The 27,928-nt window shown below is 42.9% G+C and overlaps 1 protein-coding gene across 1 annotated transcript in view; it reads right to left on the bottom strand.

Annotated features, from left to right (window-relative positions):
* The window catches only part of CDH13 (cadherin 13), a 1,106,386-nt gene extending 1,079,416 nt beyond the window's left edge, over window positions 1-26,970 (bottom strand). Inside the window, exon 1 of the mRNA XM_073882334.1 lies at window positions 26,938-26,970. Within this exon, the coding sequence (XP_073738435.1) occupies window positions 26,938-26,970 (33 nt within the window). The remainder of the gene's footprint in view (window positions 1-26,937) is intronic.
* Window positions 26,971-27,928: the final 958 nt, after the last annotated feature.

Below are 27,928 nucleotides of genomic sequence, written 5' to 3'. Positions count from 1 at the left end.
GCAAAACTGCCCGTGGTTGAGCAGGACTGGTTGAGGTCAGTTGTTTTCCCTTCTGGGTGCACTTTGGACTCACCTGAGGAGCTTTTAAAACCATAGCAATGCCAGGGGCATCTGTGTGGCTCAGTGGGTTAAGCGTCTGACCCCTGATTTCAATTCAGGTCACGATCTCAGGGTCATGGGATCAGCCCGCATCTGTCTCCACGCTCAGCAGGGAGTCTGCTTCTCTCCCTCTCCCTCTGCCCCTCTCCCTACTCGTGCTCTCTCTCTCTCTAAAATAAAATAAATAAATCTTAAAAATAAAAAAACTATAGCAATTCCAAGCCCCAACAAAGAGATTTTTATTTAATTAGTCAAGCATGGGTGGGGCACCAGAGTCTATCCTCTAGGTGGTGCACATTCCAGAGCTGAAAGCCTTTCACAAAGCCATATGGAATCCTTTCTGATCAGACAGAAGTTCCCCTCTCCTGCAAGCTATAGCCCCCATGGGATCCCTGGGCCTTGGCCATGTGCTCTTTTGGGGAAAGGCCAAGGATGTTCCCAGGGGGAAATGAGGCAAAATGTTCCCCACACTTCAAACCAATATGCAACCTCATTCCCTCTCAATCACAAAAATTCCAATTTTTAGTAAGTATATGAAGCAATTTATCGTTTAACAGATGATTGAGGGAAACGTGATGAAGGAGATCATTAAATGTAATGGATATCCATGCATGTCCATCTTAAGCAACTTTTCAAAGACAACGAAAGCCCTAAGATCCCTTTGATAAAATGGAGCTAGACAGAAACAGCGCAAGTAACATATGACTGGATACCAATGGTAAAATTAAAGGCAAACATTGTTGATGAGCTCACTAGAGCCTGAAGTATTGAAGCACAATATTAGCCTTGGTGGAAATAACTCCACTGAAATATGTCCCTCCTGCTACACAGCTTTCCTAAGGCTCAGAAAGTCTTCTGCCTCTGGCAGCATCTCACTCTCTGTCACCAGGCATTTTCAACAGAACGAACAGAGAAGAGAGTTTGGGAATGAAAGTGAAGGATAACTGAAGCGTTGACTTGATCTATTGTCACAATTGAACAGGCAGAGAGACAAACACTCAGTCCCTGCGCAGACCCTCACGTAAGCCCTTCAGCTACCGGGACTGGCATAGTAGCCAGTCAATCAGCATATACTTACCGAACACCCACCATAAACAAGTCACCGTGCTAAGCTCTCTGGGGGGTACAAAGATGGATAAGACACAGATCCTGCCCTTGAGGCGTTTGTAGTCTAGTCAGGGACTTATAAAAACATAATCAATAATACCGAATGGTCTGAGTTTAACTCCAAATGAATGGGTCCAAAGAGAGATACCAGGCTGGGGGGGTTTAGGTAAAACTAAATGAAAATTACACAGGGAGGCTGGGCATTCCAAGCAGTGCCCAGGCATCACTTCTCATGAACTGACATGAGGAGGGCTGTTAGCCACCTGAATGAAGGAGGGATGCACCCGGTGGAGAGTCAGGGATTAGCCACCTGAATGAAGGAGGGATGCACCCGGTGGAGAGTCAGGGAGGACTGAAAAAGGCATGGCATAATGCCCACCTCCTCCTGGGGCCCAGCAATCTGCTGAGCTGCACAAGACAGAAGTAAAGGGAAAGCAGCAGAGGGTCAGAGGGAAGAGCCATCTCCCGACGCTGAATGGGGAACGGCGGCTGGATCAGCAGGAACTTGGGGGCTGTGCAGAGAAGGGGAAGTTCTTGCCCTTTGCCCTGGGACAGAAGCAGCCTCCAGGGCAGAATCTATTTTTCATCAGAAGAACACAGGCTCTCATTATGTGGCCAGGGTGTGACAAGGATGCCAAGCGCCTGGCAGAGCAACATGATACCATGCATGTGGGGTGCCATGTGGGACACCCTTCAGGGACTCCTGGACACACCTGAGGTATCTTCATTCTGAGTTTGGGGGTTGGAGAGCCCTATGATACCAGTGGCAGAGCAAAAGGAATGGCAACTAAGCAAAAAGCACGCAGACTTGAACTTTAGACCCCATGGGCTCCCTGGGGGAGCCTGCTTTGACTCTGTCTAATTCTACAACTATGTGTGAGGTGAGCAATGCTATAAATAATCAGCACCACACAGGCTGACAACGAACATGTCGCTGCAGCCAAGAGTCTGGGCCAAAATCTCTCTGGGCCACAAAAGTTGTTCTTGAAGTGACATTTAGCGCCCAGAGCCCTAAAGATCCCAACACAGCAGCTTGGGTCCCCAGTGAGGCCTTGCCTGGGCACATGAGACACAGGATGGGACTTTAGGGTTGCTGCTGTCAAAACACCCCTTAGTCCAAGCCCCTCTCTCCACTACCTCCTGACAACTGGTCTCCTCGTCCCTAGAATACATGCTCCATACAGCAGCAGTGCAAGCTTTTTAAAGCTCCAAATGGACCATGACACTGTCCCACTCAAAAGTCTTCCAATGTCTTCCCCTCTCAATTATGATAAAACTCAAGCTTCCTCCGGGCCCCCTGGTCTCACAGGATCCATCCTGCCTGCTCCCCAGACTCATTCACCAACTTTATTTGTCTTGCTCACTTCACTTGAGTGCCTAGACCCAGAATGCCCCTATCTCATTTCATGCCCCAGGGCCTTTGCACTTACCGCCAAGATATTATTCTCCATATATTCTCACGGTGGTTCCATCTCTTCATTCAGGTGTCTACTCAAGTGTTATGTTTCCACAGAGCTCTCCCCTATTCCATACTCCCTAAAAGAGCCCCCATCACCTTCTACCTCCTTAACTTATTTAATATTTCTTCATAGTACTTATCTCTCAATATCAAATGTACATTTGCTTGAGTGTTTACGGATTGTCTCTATCTCACATTAGAATATAAATTCCAAGAGAGCAGTCTATCACCAGTGCTTAGAACTATCCCTGCCATTTAGTGCATAATAAATATGCATTAAGTGAAAGAATGAGTAACTCCTTCTCAAACTATTAGGCAAACTGCTAAGCCCTCGATCCCCTCTTTTGAAGACCTGGCTTTGGAGGCACTAACATGCACTGAGCTTCATGGTTACAAAAGTCCTCAGGATTAACTAAATGATCCTTCTCTATGTGACACCATCTCATCTACTTGTCTCCACCCCAACCCAGTATGATCAACACTGGTGACTTACTACTTATTCTTGTTTACTTAGTTTTGTTTCTATCTGCCCATATGAGTATCATCCTGAGGCAAGCATTGCACCTGACACTTTATTGTACCCCAGGGCCATCTTACATTTACTAAATTTAAATATCACTGTGCTACATTCTGCGCGGAGCCCTGGGTGTTATGCACAAACAAGGAATCATGGAGCACTACATCAAAAACTAATGACGTACTGTATGGTGATTAACATAACAATAAGAATTTAAAGAAAAAATAAAAAAATAAATAAATATCACCGTGCTAGATTCAACTACTCTTTCCAGTCCATTGAGATCTTTGTGATCCTGACTTTTTCATTTGGCATAACACTGTCCCTGCCTGCCTGCAGAAACTTCATAAGGCTGCCACCCACCAAGGCAGAGGTGGTGGCGGTGGACAACTGGGCAAGGCCCTCCCTCTTCTGGCCTTGCTTGCATTGCCTACCAAGTTGGGAAAATCAAGGTACAGCCTCGACTCCCTCCTGTACGTGCCCAAACTTGTCTACCCCAATTCCCCCAAAGGAGGAGATACAGAAAAGGCAATGGACTTGGGTACAGGCCAGACCACAGCTTGAACCTTACCTTCTCCACTTACTTGCTTTGTAAATTTTGGCAATGGGATTGTCTTCACTTTGCTGCAGCTGAGTTTCCTTTTTCTGATACAGAGAAACAATAATTCCTATCTCCAGAGTTGTTGTGAGGACTGGACACGGTGACAAAGTACCCAATACAATGCCAGGCATTTGATGAATACATCATCTATGTGCATTTAAAACAAAACAAACAAACAACCCTGACAGGCCAAATTTGGAAGTGAGAGAGGAGAATGAAACCCAGCTATTTCACAGAGTCTTTTTTAAGCCAATGGAGAAAAAAATCAGTACATCCACAAATTAACTCCCAGTCAGAGGTCACATGGACAGTTGTGCTCCTTGGTTCAACGTTCCCATCAAAGTTCCCATAGGTCCGTAAGTTTGAAGATGCAGGGCTTGCACAGGGGCCGCAGGGATCTGTGCAGGGATGCAGGGACGGGTGTAGACCCTGTTGCAGACTGGCGGGCCCGCGGCCCTTCACTACCTTCCCCACGGCACTGATTCAGCATGCTTATCCAGCTGGCATTTTCGCATCTACCTCACACTCATTTAAATAATGGCACAAACTGTAAAGATGGGGAGATAATCATAAAAAGCTCAGGGAAAGTATGCAAATAGAAAACTCTCCAAACTCGAAGGAGGCTGGGAGAACAAAGATAATCAAGAGCATTATCAACCCACCCCAGGTGTGCAGGCACTGGGAGCCTGAAGGAAGCCCATGCCGGGAGAGGAGGAGTACGGCCCCCACCGATCCTGGTCTGCTGCCGGTTTTTATTTATGAACTTGCTCGCTCTCTCGAGCTCCAGAGAATCTTAGCAGATGGAGCTTGAGCACATAAGAGGGTGGAGGAGAGTGGAAGTTAGGAGTTTCCCAGGTCTATTCTCGACCCTGTTCCTTTAAAATGTTCATCCTGAGAGGGCAGTCATGGCATGCATTTAAAATGATGTCAGTACCATCACCCCTCTGCTCAAAACCCTCCGTGGCTTTCACAGTGCTCAGAGTAAAAGCCAAAGCCTCTCCTCCCCTGGGCTTCCAAGGCTGTCCCCACCCCTCTAACTTCAACCCCATCTCCCTCCCTTGCTCCACCCAGCCACACTCTGCTCCTTTGCCCACCACCACCCACTGTCAACCTTGGCTCAATGGCCTCAGTCTCATAGGGGCTTTGTGTGTCTGTGCCAACTGCAAACCCTCCTTCCTGACTCTCCCTCTCCCTGCTTTGCCTTTGTTAGCACTTATCACCCTCTGAAATAGCTTCTTTCTTTGATTTATAATCTCTTTCTCCTAACTAGAATGTAAGCCCAATGACAACGGGGCTTTTTGTCTGATATCTCCCCAGTGTTGTCAACTTTACCTGGCACATGGCGGGAGCTCCATATATATTTGTTGAATGAACTTTGAACAATGAATGAACAATTTTGTTGTTGACTAAAGCTATACACATGTTTATTTTGACTCTCCCATTTTCTTCCCCTTTTTCTATTTCATAGCATTTCTGGGAAGACTAAAAGAGCTAATTCCTGATGAAAAGTTTACTGCATTGCACCTGGTACATGATACATACTTAATGAAGGTTGAATGCCCTTATTATTGAGCAAAATTCAGCTCTGTGTAGAGTGAGCACTGGTAACAGAGCCTCCCTCATTGTGGCATTCAAGAAGGGATTGTGTAAAGACAGCAGTACATTTGGCTCTTTTGCATAAGGAAGGAACTGGAAGCAGGGCTCACTTGTGGGCAGGGCCCTCAGGGACAGGCAGGAAGAGCTAGAATGGCAAAGCTGGAGAAATCACAGAGGGGCCGGCTCACCCCTGCCCTGTAGCCCCTCAAACTATACCAACAATGATGCTGGCATATGTATGCATCTCAGTTACAGCTAACTGGATGACTCTGCCCCCAGCCCACCCCCACAAAGAAAATCATTTCCACATCACCCAAGGAATCAAGGCCCAGAGCCAAGTCTGCTTCCTACAGGGTTTCCATTCTACCCAGGCTACCAGGATTGGCATGTCCAATGATTTGGGCCATATTTCCCAAAGGGCAGCTAGTTGCAGGCTTTAAGATCTGGGGACAACAGAGGCAGCTGGTAAGTGGACACCAGCCCCACTACCAACACCAGCATTTATATTTTATTTTTTTAAGTAAACTCTACACCCAACATGGGGCTCAAACTCATGATCCTGAGATCAAGAGTCACATGCTTTACTGACTAAGCCAGCCAGGCACCCCCTAACACCAACCAGCATTATAAATAGAGTTTTCAAGGGGCTGCTGGGGCTCTTCATGGACTGGTCCCTGCCAACCTTGCCAGCATCATCTTGAACAGTGCTCGCCCATCCTCAGGACTCCCAGTGTCTCCAATTCCTTGAGGGCCTTCTAGTGGACACATTGTAGGCTCTGTGTTTGTGTGTAATATTTTTAAGTAGCTAATGAGAATTTCACTCTCATCAGAATCCCTCTACATCTGAGTCTGACTGAGATACAGCTTTGTATTCCTTGTCCTTCTCTGTCCGGTGAGCGTTATTACCTCCAGCTTGCCTTCCGGGCTCTCCACTCACATCTCCCCCTGGCCCTGAGTACATGAGTACATCACCTCCTGAACAAGCCCATCTTCTCTTGACATCACTATACTCAATCACTCATGTTTTCAGGCCCTCAGTTGAGGATAACAGTGGGTTACACCAGTCACACCCAAAACTCTGGGAGTTTGCAATACTGATTTCTGGCCCAGCCTGAGTATCCAATGGCTCCTTCAGAACTCCATTCAAAAGCGTCCCTCCAGAGAGACCTCTGCTGACCACTGAATCTATAAAATGTCCCCCCTCACTTGTCACTATCTGTATCTGCCTAATCTTGCCAATTCTCAAAAGTGTGGTGCCCCCAGATTAGGAGCAACAGCATCACCTGGGAGCTTGTTAGAAATGCAGAATCTTGGCTTCACCCCAACCTGCTGAGTCAGATTTGCATTTTAACAGGGTTCCCCAGGCCGCCCATATGGACATGAAATTTTGAGAAGCACTGCTTTAGAGCACTTCTCACAGCCTATAATTGTCTAATTTGCTTACTTAAGTAATTACCTGTCTCACTCCCAACTAAAAAGTACGACTCATGAAGGCAGGGACCTCCATGTCATATTTATCATTGTACTTCTAGCGCCTAGCTGCTGGTGCATGGTGGGTGTCAAATAAATATGAAATATTAAGTAAACGAATGAAGGAATAAGTTTCCAAAGTTTCTTAAAACTCTAACATTTTAGGATCAGTGGTCTTCTCTTTCTGGTTCATTTCCTTCTCCCTATTATCCAAGCTGTGTTCACCTACCTTCATCAAGCATTCACTCAGCACCTTCTGTGTAGGATGTTCTACGTTGAGCGCTGAAAATAGTTAAAAGGCAGCGTCTGCCCACAAAGACTGCATTGTTGAAAAGGTTCAACCATAAGAAACAACTTCTCTTTTATCTGATTAGATCTGTGGTTTCTAACCCATCTCCCTGACACTAGCATGAGGCATATTCTTCTGCCCTTAGTAGCCAAAGAACTGTCTACTTTCTCTACCCACAGGCTTATATTTTTCTGATTTGATACCTGAATGTTTTGTTCAAACCTATCATCGGAGCATTTCCTGCTTCTCCATTACTAATGATCTCTTATCCAGTTCTGGACTTGTGGCATCTTGCTCTGCCTCCAGCAGAAAACATTCCCAGTGACCACTATCCTGGCACATGCAATGGCCACCTTGGGTCCTGGGAAATTTCAGCCTTTACAGCTTGAAAATGTCCTCATGTGCTTACTATGCAGGGCAGGTGGCCTGCCTCTCAGATCCTGGGGAGCTTTGTTTTATATCTTGCTTTAACCCTAACTTCCTTGCTTTCCCTTAATTAAGAGTTCCTCACCCCTGACTTTGTCTGATATGTTCTTCTCCTTCTCACCAAGGGGACTCCTCTTCATAACTTAGAGACTCAATTCATAGAATAAAAAATTTCTTCCCACAATGCATTACATCAACAATAGTAGGAGAAAACTCTATAATCATATTAACACAAGCCAAAAAGGCATTCGATATACTTTTGCAGCCATTCCTAACACACATTCTAAGTAAAATCAAAATAAAAAGGAAACATTTAAATATGATGAATACTTTTTAACAGAAATTAGTGACAAATTTTAAAAGAAAATTTTTCCATAAAAATCAGAAACTGGATAGAAATGCCAACCATCACTAGTAAATTAGTCAGCATGATCTAAGTGGGTGTAGCCAACGCAGTAAGGTAAGAATATTAAATAATAGAGCTAAAACCAGAGAAGAAGAGGTAAAACTCTCCTTTTTTTGGCTGATGGTTTGATTGTATATCTAGAATTACTACATATGCCAATCTTTTAAATTATATAATTAATAAGAGTATTAAATAAGTTTCAAAGATATAAGAAGAATTTGAGGGGAAAATACATTCTCTACATGCTAGCAATAAGTACCTAAAATTGGAAATAGTAAAAAAAAAAATTTACAACAGTGAAAAAAAAGTTTAACAAGAAAGCCATAGGACCTATATGAATTAAAGTGTAAAAATCTTATTAGATGACATAAAACAGATTTTGAACAAATGGAAAGAGAAACTAGGTTCTTCATTAGGGAGATCTAATATCATAAAAGTGTCAAAATTATACATATAAATATATAAAATTTAATGATACTCCTATTAAAATATGAATAGCATTTTTCTTTCCTTTTCCCTGAAGGTAAAATATTCAGTTCATATAAATGAAAAAATGCCCAAGAATACTAAAGTTTATATACACACATATAAAAACTAACAATGGGAGATTTGCCTTACCAGACACCAAAATATACTACAAAGCCACTCTAAACAAACCAGTACAAAATTAGCATAAGAATAGGAACGTTAATCAGGAGGAAAGAATAGAAGATCTAGAAATAGATCCCAGTAAATAAAAGATTTTAAAATATGGCAAAAGAGGTATCTCCTGCCAATGAGAAAAGGATGGTTTCTTTAGTAAATGGCCTTGTATGAATGGCTACTGAATTAAAAGAATGAGGAGTTGGGCTATTATCTGATACTATATAAAAAATAAATTTACATGGATTAAAGAAAGGTATAGATATAAAATGTTATACAAAAGAAAAAAAACTGCAGGGTGCCTGAGTGGTTCAGTCGGTTAAGGCTCCAACTCTTGATTTTGGCTCAAGTCATAATCTCGGGGTTGTGAGATCGAGCCCCACATCGGGTTCTGCACTGGGTGTGGAGTCAGCTTAAGATTCTCTGTCTCCCTCTCCCTCTAACCCTAAAAAAAAAACAAGCAAGCAAGAAAGAAAGAATATGTATATTTATAGCCTAGGGGTACAACTTCATATCCAAAAGAAGAACCCTATGTTCCTAAAAATAAAATAAAAAATTGCAAGACTATGTATACTTATAGCCTAGGGGTAGAACTTCATATGCAAAAGAGGAACCCTATGTTTTAAAGGAAACATACAGTGGATGTGTTTATTCTATATGAAAATTAGCTACAAAGCATATACTATGTAACTACAAACCATAGACTATCTAAACAAAACTAAAGGTAACAGTTTACAAGTTAAGGGAGAACCTGAAAAAATATTTTCAATACAGATGACATAAAGGTTAATATCCATGTTATACAAAGAGCTCTTAAAAATTGACAAACAGAAACAATCCCACAGGAAAAATTAACAAAGGATATGAATAGGCAATTCACTGAAGAGCACAACTAAATTGCCAATAAACATACAAAAAATATTCAAGGTCACTGATAGAGAAATGCAAATTATAGTAACTTTTTCCTTTACAGTGTGTCCCAGGCAAAAATTAGAAAGAGAGTTAAGACTTATTGCTTGTGGGTATGATGGAAAAGTTCTCTCACTTATTGCCAGTAGAAATTTGAAGTTTTTCTGGAAAGCCATCTGGATATATCTATTAAAATTAAAAATACACACCCTTCAACCCAGAAACCCTATTCCTATGATTCTTCCCTACAAAAATAAAATCTTCAGTATCTAAAGAAAAATGTTCAAGGACATTTATTATAGCATTCTTCAAAGAAGAAGAAAGTACTGAAAATAGTAAGTGCCCATCAGTAAGAGATACATATTACATTATAGTATATTCACACTTTGAAATATTATATTATACTATGCAACCAAATAAATGAAGAATGGTATTTAGTACAACTGTTGATATTAGAACTATTGTAGAGTGCAGGATGCAAGGTAGCATGCATGTTATAATGTCATACTTTAATAAACAAGACATTTTTAAATAAGCCCTATGTGTTATGTGTGTGTATAGATGTCTTGTGTATGTCATTCATGTGCTTGCATTTGTTTTTGTTGGTGTAAAGAGAAGGCTGTGGAAACCAGCACACACCTCAAGTGGGATAGGATAGGAGGACAAAGGGAAGGAAATACTGGTTGGAGGGAGGGGGACGATTATACTTTATGGATATGCCTGTTAGTGTGTCCCTACTGAATTGTTAAATATTCAGGAGTTTTGCAAGATGGTTGTTAAACCTAGCCATTATTAAAAATTAAATTATATAAACTTAGAGTGAAATAAATTATATTTTAGAAGGTAATAAATAGACAATGTTCATCACTCCTTATTTTATTTTTACTATTATGTATACTCCTGAAGCTGTTTATACCTATAGTATATACATGGTAGAATACAATTGCACATCTCTTGCCAACACCATGTTCAGTGACATCACATTGTTAGTTTGAAATCAGCCATGGTGGGAGTATTTGCACCACAGAAATTGGCAAACCGTACAAGCCAAGGCTTGACTTATGGTTTCACTACTTGTCTAGATTTAAGAAAATGATGAAGAAAATGTTAATAATGCAAATAAACTGAAAAGTGGACATGTCTGCAGCTGTTTATGAATAGCACAAAATACTGAGACAATATTCTTCAAGTTATCAAAAATTATTATCCAATTTAGCAACTTACGCCTAACATCACTGATGAAGGAGTGAAGTTCTGACATGTTTTCATTGTTTCATTTTTGTACTCTATAAAATTATAACATTACCTTACTTCTTTGTTAACATAAATGAAAATATTAACCAGCACACATGTCAGAAGTGTATTTGTTTGTTAACTACCAACCATAGGTTGGCTAAGGATACAAGAGTGTGGCAAAAATCAATGAAAGCGTTCCGTGAAAAATCAACTGGCCATATACATGGAATTTATAGTAAAGAAAATTCTATATTATACTGTTCTTTGTAAAAGGTATGCTACATATTCTTTATATCATAGCACTTATAATAAGTGTATGTATGTATGTACATATATTTTTCCCAGAGAACTGCTTGTCAAGTATTTACCAGCCCATTGGCTACATCATTTGTAATAATAAGCACGTGTATTTTGAAAAACATGAACAAAATAAAAATATTAAATAATTCAATGGCCTTTCCTCTGGGAAGCCTTCACTGGTCCTCCCAGTGTGTCTCTGCTCAGTGCTTCCACAGTGTCCTTCAGGTACCCTTCTGTCAGCAGCAATTGTCACCCTGTGCTGCAAAGTGTCTACTTCCTGTCGCTCCTCCCCCACGGGCCTGTAAGTTCCTTGCTGTGGGCACCATGTGGACCCTTTCCTCTCACACTGCCACCTTGCACAGAGTAGCTGCTCAACACATGAATGAATCAATCAGCTGGAGAATCAGAACGAGGGAAGGGCACAGGAAAAAGGCTTAGACCAGATTTACATGGGGAAATGTGGGCAGGGCTTCTTCAAAATACTTGCTTGGAAGCCCAGGAGAGCAGCAATAATCGAAACTCTGAAGACTTCTAACCGTAATTCTGTAGCTGAGCTCTCATTATGAATTAATTTCATCCACAAAATTCCTAGCTCTCTGATTGTGAACATGCACAAAAATGTTTGCACTCTCTTTATTTCTTTTATCTGCTTTCTTTTTTTTAACTCTCATTTTGAGGGTCCAAAAGTTACTCCATAAATGAAGATACAGGTGTGCCTGGGTGGCTCAGTTGGTTAAGCGGCTGCCTTCGGCTCAGGTCATGATCCCAGGGTCCTGGGATCGAGCCCCGCATCAGGCTCCCTGCTCGGCGGGGAGCCTGCTTCTCCCTCTCCCTCTGCCTGCCTCTCTGCCTACTTGTTCTCTCTCTGTATCTCTCTGCCAAATAAATAAATAAAATCTTTAAAAAATAAATAAATAAATGAAGATACAATCCCATATTCCTGACAGGAAAAGGCTCTGGCCTCTGGTAGGATTTTCTTATCTCTTGTTAATAGGTAAACTAAAAAACTCAGTAGGAATGCTCATCTTGCCCTCTGAGAGTCTGGATGCAGCGGCCAATCTGGATAACCTCAACAGAGAATGGAGATAGGCTGAGAAATGCATTCTTATAGCCAAAAAATAAACGTCTTTGTTTTTCCAAGTGAAGGCATTTCTCTCAGCTAGGGGTACAGCATTGCATGGGGACTCTGAGCGTGGGGTTGTCAGACGGATCTAGCCTCAGATGCTAGCCCTGCTGCCAATTAGCCCCTGGCCTTGGGCAAGGTCGTTGACCTTGGTGGACCTTAGCTTCCTCATCTGCAAAATGCGGGTTGTAACAGTACTATGTCATTCATTTGTTGTGAGGATTAAACATGGGCTATGGAATGAGAGCATGTGTGGACACAAAGACTTGTACATAGGTGTCCACAGGAGGCTTATGTGTAATAGTCAAATACTGGAGACAAGCCAAAAACCCACCAATATGTGAAGGGATAAACAAATTGTGTTATATTCATATAATGGAATACTACTCAGCAACAAAAAGGATTAAACTGTTGACATACATCACAGCATGGATGGATCTCAATATAATAAGTGAAAGAAGCCAAGCAACAAAACAAAATAAAACTACATACTGTTTTATTTCATTCATATAACATTCTAGAAAATGCCAGTTTAGTGACAGAAAGCATCTCTGTGGGTTGCCTGGGGGCAGCACTGGAGGGTAGGGAAGAAAGGAATGAGGGAAAGATTGGAAAGGAATGTGCAGAAACCTTTTGGGATCATGGATATGTTCATGATCTTAACTGTGGTGATGATTTCATGGGTGTACTAATGCCAAAACTTATCAAATTATGCACTTTAAATACACTCAGTTTACTGAGTGACAATTACACCTCAGCAAAGTCATTAAAAACTGGACACGGTAACAGGTAACGTGCTTGAAGCAGTATGCTATAGAGTAAAAGGTTGATAGACAATGGCTTTACAATGAGGAGGAAGAAGGTGACCATGACAATAATAACGGCATTCCTGCGGCTGTCGCCCCTGGGAGGGAATCCTGCTCCTTGATTATATCCTTGGAATGCCCATACTCCTGTCTCATCCTCCATTAGCTACTTTGACCACCTAGTGGCCAGCACAGTTCTTACCTCCTGAGCGTCCCTGGTAGTCATGCCCTTCTCTGACTGCCAATATCCATAGCTCAAAACCTTTCTCTTAACTGTGAGCTTTGACTTGGGGCTCACACAGACACGGGCTGAAATGTGCTTTCGTACTTCCTAACTTGATGGGGCCTCAGTTTTCTCATCTGTAAACTGGGAGAGGTAATAACAGAGGTGTGGCTGGCACACTTAGAGGAGATACTGTAATACACTGAGACCTAGAGAAGAAACATCTAACACATGGAAATTCAATGTCTTATAGTCCATCTCATATTGGTCGGGTTTTCCAGGGGCTACTCAGTAGCACCCTCTTCTTTTCCTGAGTGCTGAACAAATTGAGACATAAGATGAGGGGACGACAGAGGGAAGCCAGAAGAGCCCCTTTATTCCCAAGCAAGCCTAAATTGGAAGATGTCGCTTAAGGTGAAAGCAAGCATGATTCTAAGTACTAAACCTCAAGATCTGACAGATTTATCCACATGGTAATGGCAACATTGAACTGAGGCAGCCTCCTGACATGAGGTCATGAACAGGGTGTTCTGTGCTCAGAAAAGAACGGAGAAATCACACTTTTTATGGGCAGCTAATTCCCCAAAGAAATAAGGGGGATCTCCTGAGCTGAGAAAATCAAATTTATTATTCTTAAATCATATGGCACACAAGTCTCTCCTCTCTGACCCCTCAAAGGTATGGAGGGAGCAAAGGAGCAGAAAGAGCCCAGGGGTGTCACACAAATGAAAGGAAACATCAGGAGTTGGGGAATAAACATTCCTCCTTTAAAGTGCTATTTTCATTCGTCATTTCATAAGCAGAAGTACCAATTTCCTAACCATACCTATCATATCATAATGGCTGAGCACACAAGAAGTACTTCTGGACATAAGTACTGAAATAATCATTTTGGAAGTCAACACGGGGAACAGGAACTGCTCAGGGCAGCAGCCCTCGATGAGGCATTTCTTTCCGTGCTCCTCCAGAGTCATAGAGCTTACCACAACCCAAATCAGTTCATTTCCCAAATTGCAACAGATAGTATAACTGTTACTCATGACTTCCAGGTCCAGTATTAAGTAAGACTGTGCCATTTTCCCCATGGAATCCCCTCAAGTGCCTGAAGAAAGTTATCCCGATCACCCCTGAGTCCTCTTAGTCATAGGTGACACACACTCCATTTGCAACCTTTCCTCACGTTGTGGGAATTCTCCCACAGTGGACACTCTCCAAAGTGTCAGTGACCTTAAAATGTGCCACCAGAAAACAAAAGCTGCAGGTACAGTTAATCAATCAATCAGTCAATCTAATAAGCACTGCGGAATAAAACCAGGTGCCCTGAATGGCACAGCCTGTGGGCAGAACCACATACATCCCGCAAAAGAACTGAGACTCACTGTGTGTTCTCGGCAGCACCCTCACTCTGTCAATTCCTGTTGAATGTGTGGTCAACAGAAGCTCTAAGACATTCATTCAAGCAATTGCTGGCAAGCCAGCCTTTCCCAATCTTCTACCTGCCCTGCTGGATTTGGGGGTTGGAATTCTCCTTCTTTCTCACCTTAACACAACTCATCTTTTCCCGGAGGTGGCCAATGTGAGGGCATCAAGAGTGCAGGCGGTCATCAGGCAGACCCGGTGCAAGCTTCGGGCCCAGTTCTCTGAGCTTGTTTCTGTTTTCTCATCTATACAATGGTGATAACAACACCCATGTCCTGAGACTGCTGTGACCATAAAGTGCAACCATGCACATCAATGACTTTGCACAACGCCTGACACAAAAAAGCACATAAATAAGCATTAGCTTTCATTATTACTATGTTGAATACATAAATACTATTATGAGAGCATGTAAGTAAGAAGTGTGTGATGCTAGGGACAACCATGATTTGAGAGAAATTCATTTTAATCACTTCAGAAATTACTTTAGCACTGTGTGTATAAAACCATTAATATTCTGCACTTTTAGTTATTCTAGCTGCATTTCAGGAAGGTATGGTATAGTCCAGTGTACTTGTCAATTGAGAAATTTGCAGATGTCTTGGGGAAGTATTCCTTTCAAATGTCAAGGGCCAACCATTTGAAACCAACTGCTGCCTTTGGAAGCCTCTATCATTGGATGCATTGCAATCACAGTCAGCAGTTCTGTGGCTAAGTCTTCCAGTGGCCTGGGATGGAATCCCCATGGGATGGCAAACTTGGACTCTATAAGGAGCTATCTGCCTCCCCATCTACTTTGGCCCTGAATTGTCTCTTATTCATATTTGTGCTACCCTTTCCTGTCCAATGTGAAGAAACTCTTCCTAACTAGAGAAAAGAGAACCCAAGTAGGAGTGGTAGCTGAGGCACTCCCAAGTCGTGAATCCCCCTCTTCCCTCTTCATCTCTCTCTGAACATTTCCATAAAGATCTTTCTATAAGGATCTTTCAATCAGATTTAGCTTGATTGTGAAGCCCAAATATCTGCTGGAGGTTAGCCTTTATGGTATAGTGATGCATTAATCAATTATAAATAGACACACCTCTTGATACCCACACCCTTGACCATGCATGTACCTTTGCAGGGCCCTATTACCCTGGGAAAAGCATTCTGCCTGACTTCTTAAATCTGGGCTCAGCCGTGTGATGCACTCGGTTAAGAGGATATTAGCAAGCACAATACAAGCACTTGCCACTGTTTCAAGCATATTTTCCAGCTAGCCCCCTGGAGGATGAAAGTCATCTCAGTTATGCCACCCAAGACCATACTGGATCTAACCTCTAGACAGGTGAAAAAGCCCAGCTAAGATCAGCAGAGCTCATTAGCCAACCTGCAGCCAACCCCATATGCACGTGACCCCCAAAACCAGCTGAGTCCAGCAGAGATCAGCTAATACTACAGATTTCTAGGCTAAACAAATTCTATAGCCATATATCCATGCTGTGTTATGGCTGTTTGTTACTTGCCATTATTGTGGAAACAGATAAATCATACAGCCTCCCCCGCATGAATTCACGAGGCTTGTATCTGGAAGATTTGAGGATGAGAGAATTAGGAGAGCCTTTCTCCATTCCTATCATTTAAGCCTTAAAAAGTAAAGCAAACTTGGTAAACAACACTCATGGCTCCCTCTGAAAGGCTGACATCATGTCAAGGGCCCCATAACCTAAGCCCCATGAGTGGAAGCTTGATGATTTTCTTGAATGTAAAAAATTATCCAATTCCACCAATAGACATGATCACCAGCCACAGAGTCAACACTCAGTTTGACACTAATACACTCAAAATGGATGGCTTGTCTAGTCTCTGTCACCCAGAACAATTTTACCATCATAAGCCACCTGCTTTTGAAGTATGAAATCTTGGGAGAGTTACAACTTTCTCTGCAGCTTGAATTTTTTTCTTCTGCAGAGAGCTATTTTCAATGCCCCCAAACTTATGTGGGAGTGCCAATCGGCCACATTTAATTGGCCAGACTGTGAGCCTCAGCGATGCAACACTCTTTGGAAAATTAAACATAGACATGATTGTTACTTTGCTCTGTTATTGTGGCTACAGAATGGCAAACCAATCTGTTGAAACTGAAAAATCCAGCCGCTCAGTTATCTGTCAGGCCTACACAGCTAAACACCCCATAAGTAGATTTTTTTTTCCTACTTAGCTGAAGCATATTTTGATTGAATACATTGCTTGCTTAGCATTCTGTATGGCCAAGACTCAAGGTCCTAACAGCCTGTCAGCTCCTTAGGAAAGGTCAGTCTTACAAATACATACCATTCATTCATTCACTCACTCACTCAACCTGCAAACATTTATCACGTATCTATTCTGTGCCAGAAACTGTGTTCAGTGTGGGGAATAAGAAGAAGTTCAGTAACAATTAGTTAAACAAACAACTAGTAAAAGTGTAAGGCAAAAATAGAAGCTAGGATCTGGCTCTAAAGCAATGCTTCTTAACTGGGGACAATTTTGCCCTTCCCAATCAGGGTATATTTGCCAATGTCCAGAGACAGTTTTGGTAATCATAACTGGAGGGGCAGGTGCTACTGGAATCTAGTGGGTAAAACCCAGGCACACTGATAAGCACCTTGTAACGCACACAATAGCCCTTACAACAAAGGATTATCCAGCTCAAAATGTTAATAATGCGGAGCTTGAGAAACTCTGCTCAAAGGCCATGCACTGCACTAATTTATTTGAAAGCAATCTTTCCATCTAATCCATCATTCTATCACCTGCCTCAGCACAGGGCAAGCACAGGCAGGTGCCACACAAATGCTGGATAGATGGATGGATGGATGCATGGATGGATGGATGAATGGATGGATGGATGGATGGATGGATGGATGGATTAGATAAATCTCATACCTATAGATGGTATCAATAGATATATATAAAGGCACTGAGTTGTTTGGCCATTATAAACTTAACAAATGGTTTAATTTTCCAACCCAGAGTTTAGGTAGCTCCAAGAAGGGAATCAATCTGGTAATTTTGAATTTCACAGGACATGGTAGGCTGTGCTAAGTGATGAATTTGGTGCTCCAGAAACCCCCGCAGTTCTGATCTAGCCTCTTTCCTAGTTCTTCCGTTAACACATAAGACATGCTGGTTGCTCCTCTAAACCTTTCTGGCCTGAAATGAAGATACTCTGTCTTATTTCTTAACCACTGGAAATGAGAGTGAATTTGTCATATCCAACATTCTGTAGATTCATTTGGCCAATTATTCTACTTTGGGTCTGAACTCATCCCTAGTAATGTACAATCTGTTTTACATGTTAATTTTTAATGGTGTGATTTTGGCTTGTCCTTCAAACAAGTTGAGTAGAAACACTGATTTATTTTTATCCCTTTCATCAGTGCCAGGGAACAAAATAAATTACTCAAGAACACGTTCTCTTACTTTTGCTTCTCCCCCATAAGAGATTATAAATGTCCAAGGGTTGATCTTCTTTTCAACAGACTGGCTATGTACCCCAGTCATGAAGGAGGTAGTGGGTTAGTGCTGTGGAATGAGACATCCCAAGGCCAGCAAGACCCTGTCCTTGCCTTTTGGGAGGCCACAGTAAGGAAGAGCTTTGTGGTATAGATGAGATGCTGGCAGTTGAACCTTGTGTCCAGGATGGAAGCACAGGTAAGAACCTGAAAATTGTTTACATGTATATGTCTCCCACTGGATTATATGATCCTTGGGACAGAGATTAGAACTTTAGTGAGTGAGCTTCTCCTCCCCACCTTAAATTTGGCTCCCCATTCAAAATCCTCCGAGAATCATGTATTGGAACAAGTATTGGGGAAACATTTCCTCTTAAAGAGTCAGATGAAATGTGTAAGTTTTGCTAACATAACTCTGACCAGTTGGTTCAGCCATCCAATTGCCTGCTTGGCCCCCTAAGACCATGTGCTATACTTAAATAGTACAGTTTTTGGAAACCTACCAAACAACTGTCATCACAACTGCTCTGATGAGTCAGACAGACTTGGCCAAAGTTAAAAGAGGTGGAAAGAAACATTCCTTTGTTTTTTCAACAAACACCTACTGTGCCAGGCATGATAACAAGTAGACATGACACCAAACACCAAGCATCCACATTCACTGATTTCAAGTTTTTTCTAGTCCACTGCAGGAGATAGGTATAGTTTTGTTTTGATTTTGAGCTCTTCCTTCCTATAATTCTTTAAAATCTGAAGAGAGATGCAGAACTCTTTGACTATTTTTTCCTTTCTTCTCATTTTGGCTCCTTTTACATTTCCTATCCCTTTCTCCAAATTTCTGGTATCATCCTTGAAAAGACAGAAATAAAGTCTAGAGGCAGAAGGTGGCCAATGTTGTTTCATGGGTCACTATCAATCAAGGACAGTATTCTATGAGATTCTCTTCTTCTTTTTTCTTATGGTTATTGCCTCAAGTTATAAAATGGCTGCAAGAACTCCAGGCATCTTCTCTACAGGACACAGAAAGAAAAGAGAGAGATGAAAGCTGATGGTCCTTTCCAACTGAATCTGACTCAGTAAAGAATGGAAAAGCCTTTCTGTCATACAGTTTTCAGCTTGTATCTAATTGTCCAGAACACTGGCACATGGCTACTTCTAGCTAGAAGATGGCATAAAGGAAAGGGTTATGGATGGGGTCAGTCAGCTAAGCAGTCCATCTGGAGAACATCACTGAAGAAATGGATATTCATAAAGTCATTATGAAATTTAGGGGCTATGGATTTATAAGAAGCGCTTAAAATCAGGAGCTGGGGAAACTACAAATGAGTTATATTGCCTCGAATACTTTCCATATATCATCAGAATGAATCATTTCATCAACTCTATGGGATGAATTAATTATTAGCACCATTTCATAGACATGGAAACTTGAGTACAAAGAGGTAAAGTGACTAATCCAAGGTCATATAGCCAGTAAGGGCAAAATCAGAATCTTACCCTAGATCTTTAAAAAACATTTATTTACTTAGTTCTCTTTTTTGACTCTGCTCTTGAGCACAAACGTGTGATAAAATTCAATGAAGCATGAAGTATATATATACCCACCAAGCATTGGTGGGAAACTATAGTAGGCACATTTCCAAGGCAAGTAAGCTTTAAACCAAGAATTCTGGGAGAACTGAAAGGCCAATTCATCCATTCACTCATTCAAGGATCCATGGACTTCCTGGACCCATCTCTGGACTGAGGATATCGATGAGAAAGACCCAGCTCCTTTTTTGCATGTGGCTCCTTTTCCAGACATATAAATGGACAAGTGGCCATGCAGTGGATGACATTCTGCAAAAGGGGGATGTACAAGGTACCGTGTGAGTCCGCTGAGGCTTCCTTCACCCTGGTCCTTCTGAAAGCAGAGCCTGGAGCAAGGGTCAAAGAAAAGATTCTTCGGGATGTGTAAGCTGAGGGATAAGCGTGAGGAAGAAAAGGGAAGTGAAGCAAGGAAAACAGTAATATGAAGCAATTCAGGCCTATGCTGGCCAATGCTCCACCACGAGCCTCAAACAGCCATCGCAGGTTGTGCTCAGCTGAGTAATGGCCCCCATTCCAATCCCCAGAACCTGTGAATATGTTAATCTGACACAGCAAAAGTGATTTTACAAATATGACTAAGTTAAGGATCTTGTGATGGGGAGAATGTCATGGATTATCTAGGTGGCTCCAATGGAATCACAGGAGTCCTTATGAGAGAGGCAAGGGGGGGTCTGAGCCAGAGAAGGAGATGCAGCAATGGAAGTGCAGAAATCGGAGTGATGGGGAGCCATGAGACAAGAAATGCAGGCAGCCTCAAGAAGCTGAAAAAGGAAAGGAATGGATTCTCCTTAGGGGAGAAGAAGAGGAATCCAGAAGGAATGCAGCCCCGTCAACTCATTTTATACTTATGACCTCCAGATCTGTTCGGGAATATATATATTTGTGTTGCTTTAAGAAAATATGTGGTAATTTGTTATAGCAGCCATAGGAATCGGATACACAGGTCTCTTAGCAGATGTGTTCACTTGGGACCCAAGAGTTTTCTAGAAGAATTTTATGGAAAGGAGCTCATGGAGTTCAGGAACATATTTGTCAAGTTGCTTACAAATGTTTCTCATTTCCTACTCCTCAAAGTTCACATCCTGGGTTGCTAACTCCCCACCCTTCCAGTTTTCACCTTCCAGCCCCATGGCAGCTGCTAGGAATACCTATCCCATACCCCCAAGCAAATCATGCTCATCAGTGTAGGCAAGGGATTGACTAAGAGGGCGAAGACCCAAAGAAGTAGCCCAAGGAATCTAGGAAGTACCAAAGTTATGTCCAATACTGACAGTGACTAACTGCTCGGGGAGAAAATCATTCAAATACTTATCCAGCTCCTTCTATAGACTGGTGTCATTTCTCAGGAGCACATTTTACTTCTGCCTGCCTAGCATCCAATCTCCAGTTCTCTGAGTAACTGTACCCTATTTCCTTGGCAAACTACCCTTTCTAGTCCCATCCATCTCCCAAAGTGGGCTGACTCCCCCATTTATTCCAGAAGGAGGCATGGCCCAGATTTGGCCAGTCCGAGCATAGAACTTCCTCACCACAGCAGCTGGATCTGGAATAGGCATGGCCCCAAGCCTGCCAGTTAGGTTCCTGCATCTCACTGACCACAGCAATTGGTTAAGGGAAGTACCCATGGCCCATTCAGTTCAGTGGGCCTCAGTTCTGAAAAATGTTAGAACCATTGGGAATACATCATCTGATGTATTTACCTCACTGATTCTGGAATTGAGAGCATGTCACCCTGGAATTTCCAAGGGCCACACTGTGGGCATGAAGCCAGCATGAAGTGGAGGAAAGGGGTCACTCTAGGACACAATTGGCCTTCTTGACCCAACCATGCCTGAAGTTGGATGGAGTTCATATGGATATAATCCAATACATTTCCCTTTTTAACTTAAGTCAGCTTGGAGGGGGGGTGTCTTTTGAAAGATTCCCAATACAGTACTTCCTCAGGGACACATTTTCACTTGCTGCCAGCAAGAAGCCCTCTTGTGGATTTAGATGCTTCCAGAGACTGGAGTAGTTAGGAAAGTCAGAGGCATGTCAGAGAGAGGCAGCAGCCCAGAACTTCTTAAGAACTTACAAGTCCTAAAGGAAAATCCCAGCTGTACCTTAACACAGTATCTGCTGTACCTGGACCCTATGGTACTGACTGCCCCCCACACCATGGCCCTGGCCAAAGCCACCTCAACAGGCATCCTTGGGAAGTTGTAGTTTAGTCAGTCAGACCCCTTCTTACAGAACAGGAAAGTAGCATAAAATCCATCTCTTGGGATGTAAACAACTCAGCTGCAGATGGGAGGGATGTCTGACCTGTTTGCACTATCCAGCCCCCTGTGCAATGATTCTAGTGATTAGACATGGCCAATTCTAGCCTCTGTGAAACAGGAAATTGCTGCAATTGTTAACAATAGGTCTGGTCCAGGCCGGATCCAACATGCCTACAGTCCCAAGCATGAAGGCATCTTCGAACTCCATGGCCTCTGTTCCAAAGCTAGGACACACCTCTCAGAAATGAAGAAAAGGCTATTTTCAAGGCAATAATTGCATAATATAAGGAATGTAACAAAAGGGAGACCCTCGAGCTCCATTACTTTGAAGGGTCTGTCAGTGTTTTCATTATAGTCCATTTTCTGCAGTGATTTATCTTCAGTTGTGAAGTTGGGCTGACAGCTGGGGCTTAGCACCCACAGGCCCAGGCCAGGAGAACTGTATGGAGTTTAATTTAGTTGGAATTGTTTGGCCAGCTCCATGCTGAGGACTTGCAAACTATGAATTAAGTCCAAGTTTGGGTCCTCAGGCTCTTTTGTGGCAGTTCTAGTTTGGAGCATCCTCACTACCTCACCTGCAAATTGTGCTTTCCTGACAGGCTGAACTATCCAAGGCCACAATCAAAAGCAGGAGAGTCATTTTTTATGCTCTTCAAAGGGCTATTTTTTCGGGGGAGGGATGTATAGTTGAAATCCATGAATATAATTTATGCTTCTTCTCATGTAAAAAAAAAAATTGTCATTTAACTCAGATAATCATTTTAAAGTTATCTCCTATCTTCTCCTTTATTTGGTCCTCACATGGCCCCTGTTTCCAGGGAAAAAGGGCCATGATCTGCAATGCCCCCAGGCTCAACACAGCCCCCGATCTGTCTCTTAGGACACACAGCCCCAGCACCTGGGCCCTGGCACAGCAAAGCCAAGTCCTAGAAACTAAGGCCAGAATGAACTCCAGGAGTAGTTTCCAGACTAACCAATGCCCAGCCTGGAATCTGGTTCTCAGTGTTTATCTGGATCCTAGCACAGCATCTAGAATCCAACCCAGAACCCAGAAGTCACTCTCTAGAGTCAGACAAAATAAGGGAAAATATGGAAAATCAGCCTGTAAAGGTCCTTTCTCCTTACTCATCTCCCTGATCCTCCTGAGCACTAACAGCTGAACAACCCATGAACTTTCTACATAGATTATCTTCTATGAGCTATAGACCTGTCTACAAGTCACTGTTTTCACCCTCAAGTCACTGTCTTCACCCTCACCATCATTCCCACCACCACCACCATTTACCAGTGTCAATTCCACCATCATCAATCTCATCGAGAATGGTATTAAGACAATCAGAGAAAGACATGTATCCTATGACCTCACTGATATGAGGAATTCTTAATCTCAGGAAACAAACTGAGGGTTGCTGAGTGGTGGGGGGTGGGAGGGATGGGGTGGCTGGGTGATAGACATTGGGGAGGGTATGTGCTACGGTGAGCGCTGTGAATTGTGCAAGACTGTTGAATCACAGATCTGTACTTCTGAAACAAATAATGCAAGATATGTTAAGAAAAAAGAAAAAGAAGAAGATAGCAGGAGGGGAAGAATGAAGGGGAGTAAGTCGGAGGGGGAGACGAACCATGAGAGACGATGGACTCAGAAAAACAAACTGAGGGTTCTAGAGGGGAGGGGGGTGGGGGGATGGGTCAGCCTGGTGACGGGTATTAAGGAGGGCACGTTCTGCGTGGAGCACTGGGTGTTATGCACAAACAATGAATCATGGAACACTATATCAAGAACTAATGATGTAATGTATGGTGATTAACATAACAATAAAAAATTAAAAAAAAAAGAATGGTATTAAGAATTTATCTCAAGCTAGGCTCTGTACCACATGGTACACATGTGGGGTCTCAGTCAATCTCCATTATAAGCCTTTGTGTAGGAGTTTTTATCCTCATTTCACAGTCAAGGAAACTGGGTCTTGAAGAGGCAAGGCAACACAACCATGCGTACCAAGTTGGGAAGCAAGACAGACCCAGAGCTCAGATTCTGGATGAGTATGGAACACTACCTATCAATACAGCATAGGCTCCCCAGGAAACTGACTTGGTGACAGTGTTTGGAGGTCAGCATGCATATTAGGGAGTGTCCTTGGGATCAACACCTGTGAAAGGGAGGAGCAGGAAGCAGGAGTGAGCAGAGGGGAAGCCAGTCATAGTCCTAGCTGCCCCTACAAGGCACACTGGAGCTAGAACAGTCTGCCTGTGACATTGCCCTGTCTTGGGCTAGGAAGGCTGCATCCTTATGCCCTGTATGAGTTTCCTAGAGGTCTTAGGGGGCTAAAATGAAGGTGTTGGCACAGTTGCCTTCCTTCTGGAGGCATTAGGAGAAAATCTGTTTCCTTACCTTTTCAAACTTCTAGAGATACCTGCATTCCTTAGCTTGTGGCCCTTCCTCCATCTTCAAAAGGCATCCTTCCAACTTCTGCTTCTGATATCACATCTCTGCTCTCTCTCTGCTTCCATCACCATATCTCTTTCTCTGATTCTGACACTCCTGCCTCCCTCTCACAAGGACCCTTGTGGTTACAGTCAGGCTCCATCTGGATCATCCAGGATAATCTCTCCATCTAAAGTCCTTAATCACTTAATTAATAATCTGCAAAGTCACTTTTGCCATGTCAGGTAACAGATTTGAAGATTCTGAACATGGATGTCTTGGGGAAGCCATTGCTCAACCTGCCCCATGTCCTCTCAATTACTCACTGTTCGTGGGTATTCCAGCTGAAGCAATCCCTGAAGGGGGATGACAGCTGAAGGCCATCTGCTGACCACAGAGCCCAGGCCACAAGTCTTTCCTGTGGGGGGATTTGGTGGGGGAGACCTCCAATGTCCCATCACACATCCCCGAAGAATTCAGGTTCAGCCCAGCCCAGCCCAGCCCTTTTATTTTCTCCTTTAAAGACTACATTTCCCCAGCTTTGAATCCCAGCTATAAACTCTATCTCAGACTCCGTTACCAGGGTTTGCTTTCATCTTCCTCTCCTGTGAATCATAATACTCTGCTTTTATATTTATGACCAACTGTTTAAAGTACCTCTTGAGCATCTGACCACAGCTCAATTGTCCATTATTGCAATAATCATCTGTCTCTTTGTATTCAGAAAGCAACACAGATTAGGAAATGTGAAGACTGCTTTTGGCGTTGAGCAGTTGTGTTTTGGGGGGGCGTTTCTCCCCCTGCTGTAAATGTGTTACACAGAAGCATATTTCTATCCATCTGCAGCCCTGCCATATTGCAGGTAACTGTGAACAAAACAAGCAATAAAACTGCAAAGGGGCTGTTGCTTTTTCCTACACATCGACTCAGTTACCTGTGGCATAGGCTCTTCTTTTTAAGTCCATTCCTTACTCCCAAGAAGGATCTGTGACCTAAAGACCCATAGGAAAGCCAAAAAGGGACTTAAGAAGCAGCTGGGAAGTGCTTTTTAAAAAGTCGTAAACTCAGATCATCTCCTTTGATCCTGTCTTCTGAATGATCTACTTTCTAGGATGTGCTTCTTGCAGAATGAATGCTAAACAACAATCTGCTCATTATAGTGGATGCTGAGGTGCCAACCCACCACTTTATGTGACTCTGGAGCGGCTATCAGTAGATATACCCTTACCTCCCCTACCTTAGTAAGGGATATTGACAGCCAGAGGCCTGAGAGTCTGGAAGCTGTTGATAGAGCCAACAAAGCATTCTTTCAACCAAATACTTTCGTTTTCTGCATTCCCTAGCCTCTAGGTCCATGCATATCCTTGAAACTTCTCTTTCCTTCAAGCCACCCACCCTTCTCATTGCCTTCCCTTTGTTCTTGTCTAGATGATTCTCCCCATGATATGCACTGACCTCCTGCATCTACCCCTACTCCCTGATGCCTCTTCCAAAATGTTGATTTCATTTGGCTCATCTCTTATGCAGAAGCTCTCTATGGCCTCATGGAGTACAAGATAGGCCTCAAATATCCTTGCTTGACATCAAAAGTGAGGATGTAGCACATGCAAGCTTACATTTTAGTGCCAGGTCAAAACTCAAGTCAGCTCTCTCATTCCATATCTGTGTGACTTAGATTAAGTTACTAAACCTCTCTGACCCTAGCATCCCCAGCTGTAAAGTGGAGAGAATAGTACCCACCTCTTGTGGTTGTGGTGATATTTAAATTAGTTATTATATGTTAAATGCTAAGCACAAACACTAAGACAGCAGCAAAACTCAACCATTAATTCAACAAGTATTTACCGAATACCTACTATGTGCCAGTTACCGTTGTTGTGACTCAATACACACAGACAGACACACAAACACACAGACACACAGACACAGACACACACACACACACACACACACACACACACACACACACAGAAACAGAGCTTTGGCTTCAACCCCCATCTAGTCAATGCCTTCATTCCTTCATTCAGCAAACCTAGGCTGGGGCTTCCTGTACACAGCATAATGCTGGACACTGAGACAGAGTAGTGAACAAAATATGGTCCCTGACTTCAAGGAACTCTTGTCCAGCAGGGGAGACAGATGACAGATATGTAAACAGACAATTTCAAATACCATCAGACTTCTGGCACAGCCCATAACTGGAGCTACTAAGAACCTGTTTCTAAAATTGAACGATATTCTAAAAAGTAAGTTTTCTTCTCTAGAAATAGAAACAAGAAACCCTATAAAATAGAGTCAGAAGGGATAACTAAATTCCCCTTCCATTACCCAAGTCCCACTTCAGACAATACCTTTCCAGCATCCTGCCCAGTGAGAGAAACTCTAAACCCAATTACCAGGGGTTGGTGCATATGGTCAGTGTGGCAATGATGCCCCTGGGAGAGAAGCAGAATCTGCAAAACAACTTTCGGGAGAGTAGCTTGCCCTTATGGTCCCCTCACTGTTCCCTTCACCAGAACCTGTTTCTCCAAGGCTCCAGGGCATTAGTGATACTCACCAGGAAAATATGGTCAAGACCCCGGCAAGGCATCCCAGCCACTTTCAGCACAGCTTCCCCCTCTAGGCCAACACAGGCTGGGAATTTCTATGGGAAGGTGACCAGAGAGAAGGCTCTAGGAAGTAGGGCTCTGGGAGAGGAAGAAAAGAAAAATACGGCAATTCTTAGGGAGCTTCTAGAAGCATGAGGATCAAGGAGTATAACTCTAAAGCAGAGTTTCTTGACTTTGGCACAGGACATTTGAAGGTGCCTCATTCTTCGCTATTCTGTGCACTGTAGGATGCTGAGCGGCACCCATGACCTTGACCCACCAGATACCATTACACTCCCTGCAGTTGTGACAACCAAAAATGTGCCCAATCATCATTGCCTCGGGGCAAATGTACCCTGGGTGTCAAATTACCCCTGATTGAGAACCACTGGTCTAGAGAAAATGCCTCCTAGAGAGGAAGTAGTAGACTGAACTACAAAAAAGGCTCAATATAGAGAGATTTGGGAGCAAAGGATGTTCTAAGAATACAACCAGCAATGTGAGGAGAATAAAGACAGACATAAACATCAGCTCTAGGTCAAAAAATCTTAGAAACATGAACTTCCCTGAATGGATGCCATGTTCTTTCTCTTCAGTGATTCAGTGTGAATCTATAGACAGAGAAGGAATCTCATGCATATAGGAACCAGGCTTGAAACACTACCTATCCCTTCTAATCCTAGAGATGGTATGTGGCTTTGAGCCAGTCATTTCCTCTCTCGAAGCTGTCGGACTTGCTCTTTGCCAAATCAAGGCGTTCTATTGCTCCAGGGATGGAACACAGTTGTTACATGTTGCTCCCCTCCCAACTACCACGCCTGTGACAGACATCACTAATCAATCACTACATTTCCCCCCTGAGGCTAAGCAAAGACTCTGAATCCTCCTCTACACAGTGCTTCCTGAAGCTGCTGCCCCTTCACTAATTGTTGCTGCCAAGTTATGTCAGCATTGTTTACT

This window comes from Callorhinus ursinus, unplaced genomic scaffold (assembly GCF_003265705.2).
Source record: "Callorhinus ursinus isolate GAN/ISIS: 27379988/994484 unplaced genomic scaffold, GSC_fseal_2.0 scaffold46, whole genome shotgun sequence".
In the NCBI taxonomy this organism is placed as follows: Eukaryota; Metazoa; Chordata; class Mammalia; order Carnivora; family Otariidae; genus Callorhinus; species Callorhinus ursinus.
The sequence above is the reverse complement of the archived record's forward strand: the minus strand, read 5'-3'. Positions and strand labels throughout refer to the sequence as shown.